Source organism: Strix uralensis, chromosome 22 (genome assembly GCF_047716275.1).
Source record: "Strix uralensis isolate ZFMK-TIS-50842 chromosome 22, bStrUra1, whole genome shotgun sequence".
In the NCBI taxonomy this organism is placed as follows: Eukaryota; Metazoa; Chordata; class Aves; order Strigiformes; family Strigidae; genus Strix; species Strix uralensis.
Window position 1 is genome coordinate 4,850,996 of NC_133993.1, and position 9,132 is coordinate 4,860,127.

The 9,132-nt window shown below is 48.6% G+C and overlaps 1 protein-coding gene across 1 annotated transcript; it reads left to right on the forward strand.

Annotated features, from left to right (window-relative positions):
- The first annotated feature begins 714 nt into the window (after window positions 1–714).
- On the forward strand, window positions 715–1,020 carry LOC141953720 (feather keratin Cos1-2-like). The gene has a single exon (XM_074892512.1). The coding sequence runs from the start codon at window positions 715–717 to the stop codon at window positions 1,018–1,020; it is 306 nt and encodes a 101-aa protein (XP_074748613.1).
- Window positions 1,021–9,132: the final 8,112 nt, after the last annotated feature.

The window sequence follows — 9,132 nt, forward strand, 5'->3', positions numbered from 1 at the left end:
CTGCTCTGGAAACATCCAACACTTGAGCTGAGTCTTCTGCCAGCACTGCTGCATTCCTGCCCTAGAAATCCTGGGGCCTTTCATCCCAGTGCTCAGAACAAGCCTTCACTGGGGAATGGGCATGGCACAAACCTGGAAATGAAAAGGAGCAGTGCAGGAAATGAAAGCACAGCCCATAGCATTAGCTGCGATTGTTTGCATTCAAGATGAGCTTGTCAGAACATTGTTACCTCTGCAAAGGTGCCTCTGGTCCTGCGGCAGTGAAGGGCAGGTATAAAAGGCAGCCCAAGTCCCTGCTCTCTCATGCACTTCTCTTGGCTCCTTCTGCTTGGGAACCAGGTGAGACTGAAGCCCCTTCTCCTCCTCTTCCAAAGGAGATCTCTCCACAACGAATGTCTCAGTTTATATTGCTTTGTCCTGTCCTACATTTTGGATGTTGTCATGACAAAGGGAAGTGGGGAGAAGGTCTGCCCAGAAAGAGTCCGTAAGAAGGCTCAGGTGTTTTTCAGTTTATGAATTAAGAGAGTCTCTCTGGTCCAGTCTGCATTTCATAGGGAGATAAAGACCATGTGGCCCCTGGAACAATTTCCTTGTTCCCCACTCAGCAGTGACCTTGACTGCTTTGTGCCAGGATAACCAGGCAGCTCCTCACCCACCCTTGTGCTCTGCTTCCTCCCTGCCCTCTCTCCCAGGTGCACCTCCACCCTCAGAGACATGTCCTGCTACGACCAGTGCCTGCCATGCCGGCCCTGCGGCCCAACCCCGCTGGCCAACAGCTGCAATGAGCCCTGTGTCAGGCAGTGCCAGAGCTCCACCGTTGCCATCCAGCCCTCCCCCATGGTGGTGACCCTGCCCGGACCCATCCTCAGCTCCTTCCCACAGAACACCGTTGTGGGCTCCTCCACCTCCGCTGCCGTTGGCAGCATCCTCAGCTGTGACGGAGTGCCCATCAACTCTGGGGGCTTTGACCTCTCCTGCATTACCAGCCGCTACTGTGGCAGAAGGTGCCCCCCCTGCTAAAGGTCCTGGTAAATCCCTACGGACACACCTTGAGGAACTCAGAACATAGTGCTGGGCAGAGGATGAACATTTTGGAGATTGTTTTCAGGGTAGCTGAATGGTTTTGTCTTTTTGTCCATTTTCTTTGTTTACTGCCTCCCCTCACACCCCCCTGCACCAGCTGGGTAACATCCATCTATCTCCTCTCCCTCCCTGGGACAGGCACAGACATCATGCAGGAACTTCTCTATGGCCAAGGACTGCAGATTCTCAGCTGCCCCTAAGAGGGGGTTCCCTGTACTGCTGACCTCCACTTGGAGTGACTTTGTTCCTTCTTTTGACTCATTGAATTTCTGCTGCATTCAAGCCTGTCCACCATGTGGTCCTTCCCTGTGTGGACACGCCCCAAGCTGCCAAAGGAGAAGGGTGTTGCTCTGGGTGCAAGGGGGTGAGGGCACAAGGAGACCTTGCCCTGTTGTGTCCCTGTGCACAAATGCCCAGAAAGGCAGGAGGCTCTGAGGGCTCAGCAGCCCCATCAGCTCCTGAGCAAGAGCGTTCCTCTTGCTATGGCTGGAGCTGCACTGCCTTGGCAGGGGGTTGGCTTTGGGCTCTGAAAGGTGATTTGCTTTGCAGAATGGCAAGAGTAGTAAAGAAAGGAACGGCCGTTGGGATGGCCCAGAGCTGCTACTCCATATTCTTCTGCCCTCCACCACTCAATCTAGGGGCCATGGCCAGCACACATGGACGGGACTAGCAGGGAAAAGTCGCCCATGCTGCTGAATGTCTTGAGGCTGGAAATTGGAGCTACACCTGTGGGAGCTGAGGGTAGTCAGCACAGAAATGGGGACAGTGAAACAGTGTATTTCTGAGGGGGATCTAATTGCTCTGAGACAGAGTGTGCAGGAGAACATGAAGATCAGTGAGGACAAGGGTGCTGGGTGCACTTCCCAAGAGAGCTGTGGGTAAGTGCAGAGCTCCTGACTGCTTCACTGGTCCCTCCAGAGAGTTTGTGCTCAGGAACTGGCTGCCATTGTGGGGAGAGAGGAATTTGTTACATGTAAGTCTCATCCCTTCTGATCAGTGGAAATGTGTCTCAGCAGACACTACACTCTCATATGTTATTTCCTATGTGAACATCCAGATGCCTTGACAAAAGTGTACAAGTGGAAGAATGGAAATCCCCTCACACTCATCCTACATGAAGAGGGAATTATGGCTCATGAAGCACAGCTCAGAACATCTGAAGGACAAATTTTTTTAACGGTGTTTCACTTGCATGTCTGAAATCTTTTTTCCCTAGTCATGCTGCTAATCACCATCATCATCATCTCATATAGACCTCCTATGCTACCACACTGAACCTTGTAACAAGCAGAAGGTACCTCAGGTCCTTGGCAATGATGATACTGTCCGCAATTTTCCTTATAGAAGAGGGAGGGATGGCATTGTTTCTGACAGATGAGTAAGGCCTTTGGCCAAAGCACTGCCAAAGTGCTGCTACTGACTCCTGGCATGACCCTTGGTTTGCCAGCCCAAATAAAGAGCTCTTGGAAAGGTAGGAAACGAGCTCAGGATCCTTGCAGGCTTTACACTTCAGCCTGAGGGTATTTGTGCCAGAGGTTGGAGTATTTTACAGAGCAGCAACTGTTCTTTTTATCACACTTATTCCTGTGCTGTACACCTTGATTTACACCCTATGACACAAGGATGGGAAAGTTGCTGGTATTTGTTCACTGCCAACACTGGCCAGGCTGTCGTGTTTGACAGCTGATATAATGACGAGATCTGTTTCCAGAAAATGCACTAAAAGCATGACTGACCAAAATGGGATAATCCTTGTGTGGATGGACGTGCACAGTGTCCTGTGCCCTGGCAAGGGGGCAACACATTTTACTGTGCTGTGGGAGTGACTGAGAACTGCCGTGGGTTGCCCAGGGAGGTCACTGATTTTTCCTCCTTAGAGATACTCAAAACAACCACCTTGACATTCCTGGGAACTGAGTGGAGGTGGCCGTGTGTGAGAGACAAGAAACCAGACAGGTTCGAGCAGTGGCAAGCCATGACTGGCTGGGAAATATTGGTCTTGACTGCTCCCCTATTTTTGAGAAACTGAAGGACTGAAGGCTTGTCCTCCTTCTTTAGTAAAGGTTTGGGCCCATGGAAACTGGCATAATCCAGAAGCTCTGGCAAGCTATATCAGTGTGCTTGCGGGGGTGCAAGAATTGCAACCAGGCAAAGGAAAACTATAGTGTGTGATATATTAGGGGCAGCACTGACTGCAGCCCAAAAAGATAAACATTTTAACAAAGAACTAACAGGGGAAATGATCAAATCCCTACAAGATCTGGTAAAAGCTCTCCAGGATTAATTGGTTGAGGAACGTAATGTTACTGAACAAAAAACTAAACTCTGGCAAGAGCAAATTGAAGTTTTGAAAAGCTAATTACCTGATGAGCGTAACACCACTCAGCAACCTCACACGGCTCTGTTAGATGCCTTGGATCGAGAAAAAAATTCATGGTCTGAAAAAGAGGGGAATAAACAAGAAACCTGCAACCGGACAGGTCTTGGCTCTGTTCCTGATAGTGAACTCTGGCAAAATCAGCAGCTAGACCATTGTATCCAACAAAGGAGTTAAAGCCGAGAATTTTTTTACCCTGAAAATGAGAGGGCAAATTTAAGACCATTAATTAAAATGGAGACCACCAATGATCAGGGTGGAAGAGCTCCGCAGGTCACCATTCGAACTACACCATATCCAGCAACTGAGCTTGCAAAAATTCAGGAGAAATGTATCTGACGAGCTCAGGAAACCGGGACTGAATATGTGTGGAGGGTATTTTGACTGGTGGCAACCAAATCTTGTTATCAGAAGATGAGGCTCAGGGGTACTGGGAGCCACAGGTTTTCTTAATTACTGAAGACCAGAGAGAGCTGTGGTCGTTAATGAACTGCTTATTGGGCTGGGGGTCTGGACCCCTTGGAAAGGGGGGATCCAGTACGTATTGAGATCCCAACCATAAATCATTTGACCAAAAGTCTGCAGAAGGCTGGTTGTCTCCAATTAATTCATGACAGGCGTTTGGTTCTGCAGCAGCCTTCCCCGACGCTATTAACTGCTAATCCCAATCAAATGACTCCCCTGATTCAGGGCTTGCTGGACTCTTTGAAATCATACGCAGTACAATTACAAGATCGTTTGTGGAATGCATTAGCCCCATGAGGGGGGAGACTGGCAGGGGGAGGACCCATGACCTGGGGAGAGATAGCTCAGGGCTTAATAAATTACGGCCGGACAATGGGCCTTACCGGGGGAATGAGTAAACCTAAGCCCTCAGTACTCAGAGTGGAACAGCAGGAAAAGTCATTTCCTTCCCCTCCACAAGTGTTAAGAGCAAAGAAAAACCTCCTGTGGACTGAGGGAATTGGACAGGGGATTCCCCAAGAGTTAATGGATGGTATGCCTACTACAGTTTTAGAAAAGCTCATTCGAGACTGGAAAGACAAAAGGAAGCTGCCCCCCTCAACTGAGCAGACCTTTCAGGCAAAGGGAGGGACAGAACTGAAAACTAACGAGATGGTGGTAATTGCTTCTCAAACACCAACTGCCCCTGAAGAGGACTTGATTGATTTTGGGTGGGGAAACTGGATGCACCATCCCCAGTAAGTGAGCCGGGGGATGGCGGGTGGGTCCACTTAAGTAGGCTCACAGAAAATAGGAAGGGAGACTTGTTGATTACCTTGCCTCTTGGCCCCCTTAAAATGCCAATTACATTTCTAGTAGATACAGGTGCTCAGATCTCAGTGCTTCAAGCTGATGTTGCCAAGCACAATGGCACAGTTGCCGACAAAAAGCAGATCTGGGTTACAGATGTTTTCGGGGACTCTAAGCCACAGCCGACTGCTTGGGTGAAATGCTGGTTACCTGGGAATGAAACTGCAACAGAGGCTATTATGATCCTGGGAAATTTCCCCACAAATATCCTGGGACTTGACCTATTGAAGGGACAAGCCTGGGTGGATTCAAAAGGAAGGGAATGGAAATTTGGGTCCCCAACTGCCTCTATAAGATTTTTACAGCAAGCGCCTGCACTTCCTCCTTCTAAAATTGTTAACATGAAACCTTACGCCTTACCGTTAGGGGCCAGGGAGGGGATCGCTCCAGTGACAGCAGAGCTGCGAGAACAAGGGATAATTATTCCAACTCACTCACCCTATAATTCCCCAGTGTGGCCAGTCCGCAAATCTCACAGAAAGTGGTGACTGACGATTGACTCAGCGATTAAATGCCAATACAGGTCCTCTAAGAGCTGCAGTACCTGACATAGCTGAACTGATTGCAACCATACAGGAACAAGCCCACCAGATCTTAGCAACTATTGATGTGAAAGATATGTTCTTTATGGTTCCATACAAGAGGCAGACAGAGATCGCTTTGCCTTTACATGGGAAGGAGTGCAATTTACTTTTACACGTCTCCCCCAGGGATACCGCCATTCGCCGACCATCGCTCATTATGCACTAGCACAGGAGCTTGCTCAAATCCCTCCTAGGGAAGGGGTCAGGATATATCAATATATCAACGATGTTCTGATTGGTGGCTCTAATGCTGTGCAGGGAGACAGACCCAGTCAGGAAACCACCCTGCCCACCTACTAAACAAACAGGTGGATTATATTGTTCCTTTCCGGCTCTCCGAGGGAAAACGCTCTGTATTGGTGGGAGTGGAAATAGTGTCAGGCCTAACCCAATCAAAAGCTGTATCTCAAGCAAGTGCAGAAAATACAGTGAAGGGGTTAAAACACTGGTTTAGCTGCTTGCCTAAGCCCAAATCAATCCAATCAGACAATGGTAGTTACTTTACTGCCAGGGTGGTTCAGGAGTGGGCTCGAGATGAAGGAATCCAGTGGATTTTCCATATTCCATACTATCCCCAAGTGAATGGGATTGTGGAACGCACCAACGGACTTCTAAAGCGGGCCCTAAAACCCCACGAACTGGGATGGCCACAACGGGTGCCAGATGCAGCAATGAGGGTAAACAGCCTGTGGGGAATTAATGGATGCCCACGACTTACCACGTTCTGTCCTAAGCCTCCGTCCGTACTCGCTGGGAAAAAGGAGACTAAAGACCCTGCAAACCCGCTCCATTCTCCTGGACAACCTGTTCTAGTAGACTTGTCTACCATGGGGCAAGTACCCCTAAGCCTAAAAGCTCCCATCAATATTTGGTCGTGGATGGTTACTGATGCCCATGGGAAAGAATTCCACATCAATACCAGGTGGATTGTCCCTTCTTTCTAACCATTATTCTTTTGTTATATATATATTTGTTTTACAGGGTATTGATCCTGGACAACAGGAGACCTATGTTACTTTTAGCACTTTCAATGGCTGTAGGCATTATTGGCTACTTATTATTTGTAATCTGCTTACGTTATTATATAATTTGTGGAATCATACCTGCTGAGTGTGGAATAAATCATTGCCAATCAATTACAATCAACAATCCAGGAAATTTTACAGGTACATTTAATGAGTCCACTTATGGGAAGGCTAACCTGGAGTTGTGCCTTAAGCTACCTTATTGGGAACCACCTCCAAAATAAAGGAAGCCTGTGAGTCACCTGTGACTGCACACTGGTGCTTGCAAATACCAAACAGGTTACAGTGCTCGCTCATATAACTGTATGTAGGCCTGACAACACCACATCCACCAACAGCAAGATGAAGTAATCAAAGACTAGCTGGAGCGGTCTGATCCCACAAATTAAGCATTAATGAATTGTACCTGAATATTAAATTGTATTCCCATTTAAATCCTTATAGACCTGCTAATGTGATTGTGTAACCTCAAATAGTTTTAGAAAATTTAACTTAGCAATTCTATGTACTAACAAGGTATGCCTTTAGGAAATTAAAGGTGCAGACACAACAAGCATCTAAGATGGTGTTGCAGAATCTGGCTAGCATTGCTGAAGGAAGACGGACTGTGCAGTGTGCTGAGTCTAACTGAGTGAGAATGCTGCATCACCATCCACAATGCCACCACCTCTCTAGAGGAGACCCGTGCCACGATGAAGAAGATCGTCAACAGGAACAGAGAACTTTTTCAACCAATGGACTGGTTTGATGGATGGAACCCTGGGTCATGGGTCACATCACTGGGATCCTCAGGACTCATGGGGTGGGGAAGATGGCTTGTAGATATTAGTATTGTGATATTATGCAAATTTTTCCTTTTAGTAGTATGCCTTGCAGCAGTTAGATATATGCTCTCTCACCTTCTGTCTTCTTTTTCCCTATACCTTTTGAAATCACAATGGTCAAAGAAGAACTTGGAGTGTTTGTGTCACAGGGTGGGATTTGAGAGACAAGAAACCAGACCTGCGAAAAACTAAGAAAAAAAGCCTGAGAAAGCAAAAGTTGAGGCTGATCAAAGAAATGCCTCAAACAGTTGCAAGACAAAACTATGAGTCACAGGTGGATGGTGTGGAGGTTGAAGCTCATAAGGCTGCCTGAATAACACAAAATGCAGCTGGAGGAGGGAGCCCTGTGGAGACGGGACGGCTCTGCTCTCCTTGCCAAATTTCAAGGGCCATCTGTCTGGTGAATGACCTTTGCTTCATTATCCACGAAATGCATGTTAAAGTTCACACCCCTCAATATGCTAACGAAGGCTAACATGATCATGCTAATTACATCATCCCATGAAACACCTTACCCCTCCTGTACATGGGATACATAGGTATGGGTGTCGACCTAGGAGACGGACCTAAGGAAAGTGGGTATAAATCAAGGGGGGGGTGTGGAAGAAAGGGGAGGGCCTGGAGAGTGCAGTGAAGTGAAGAAGACAGGTGCCAGCGAAAAAGACGGATGCCCCCTGGAACCCTTGCTGGCGGGATCAATCCAGAAACCCAGACCGGTGATCTGTATTTCCCCATTCCCTCTATCTCCCTCTTCTCCCTTTTCCATGAAGAAATGCAAGGCATATGGTATTGCTTGCCACAACTTGCTATATACCTAGTCAATTATTATGTGTTCAATTAGTACATTAGCCCTGCAGCCCCACCCACCTGGCCAACAACTGCAATGAGCCCTGTGTCAGGCAGTGCCAGAACTCCACCATTGTCATCCAGCCCTCCCCCGTGGTGGTGACCCTGCCCGGACCCATCCTCAGCTCCCTCCCACAGAACACCGTTGTGGGCTCCTCCACCTCCGCTGCCGTTGGCAGCATCCTCAGCTGTGACGGAGTGCCCATCAACTCTGGGGGCTTTGACCTCTCCTGCATTACCAGCCGCTACTGTGGTAGAAGATGCCCCCCCTGCTAAACCCACTGATGACAGCGCGGACAAGGACCCCCAGGAACCCAGAAGCTCATGCTGGACTGAGGACAGAGCTCTTGGCCAGTGATTTCAGAGAGGCTGAGCATCCTTCCAAAGGAGGGCTGTGGGGTCTCTCTGAAAACACGACCAAAGTCTAACTCCCCTACCTTCTACTCTCTCCCATGTCTTGCTTCTCTTCTGCTTTTCTGGCTTTTAAGTCCCACAAAGCCAAGCTGGGGGATCTGCTAGCCCCTCTCCCTCTGTGATGGTGGATCGCTTCTGGAATCTCCACCATGGCCAAAGGGCACAGACATTTGGCAGCTGCTGGTGCTCTCCCTACTCTGGCTGCCTCCTCTCAAAGTGAACTCTTTTCCCTCTTCAGAGTCATTAAAGCTTTCTGCATCCCAGACCCTGCCTCCACACAGTCCTTTTATTGGTGGACATTGTATCGAGTTGCTGAGGAAGAAAGGCATTGTCTTGATTAGTGGGTGATCGGGTCGGGGATCAAGCAGACATTTCATCATTCGGAGAGGAAGGGGAGGATGGGACACATGGCAGTGGGGGCTGTTTAGGAACTGTCTCTTGGAGGTGAGGAAGTCATACCTGGCTCCTCCACAGCCAGTGGCCATAGGGCTCTGCCTTCTGGCATCTCTGCTCAGACACAGGCCCTTGGCCTCAGAGCATGACCTGCAGAAAGGGAACCTGACCACTGCTATCCCCTAGAGAGGAGCCCAATTCTGCTGGAGGCTCTGAGTCATCAGTAGCTCACAAGTTTGTTCAGAAGGGAATTTTTATTGCTTAAGTGCTGG

Bases quoted from the DNA above. Each gene is read 5' to 3' on its own strand.
- LOC141953720 (XM_074892512.1), top strand. From the start codon at position 715: ATGTCCTGCTACGACCAGTGCCTGCCATGCCGGCCCTGCGGCCCAACC.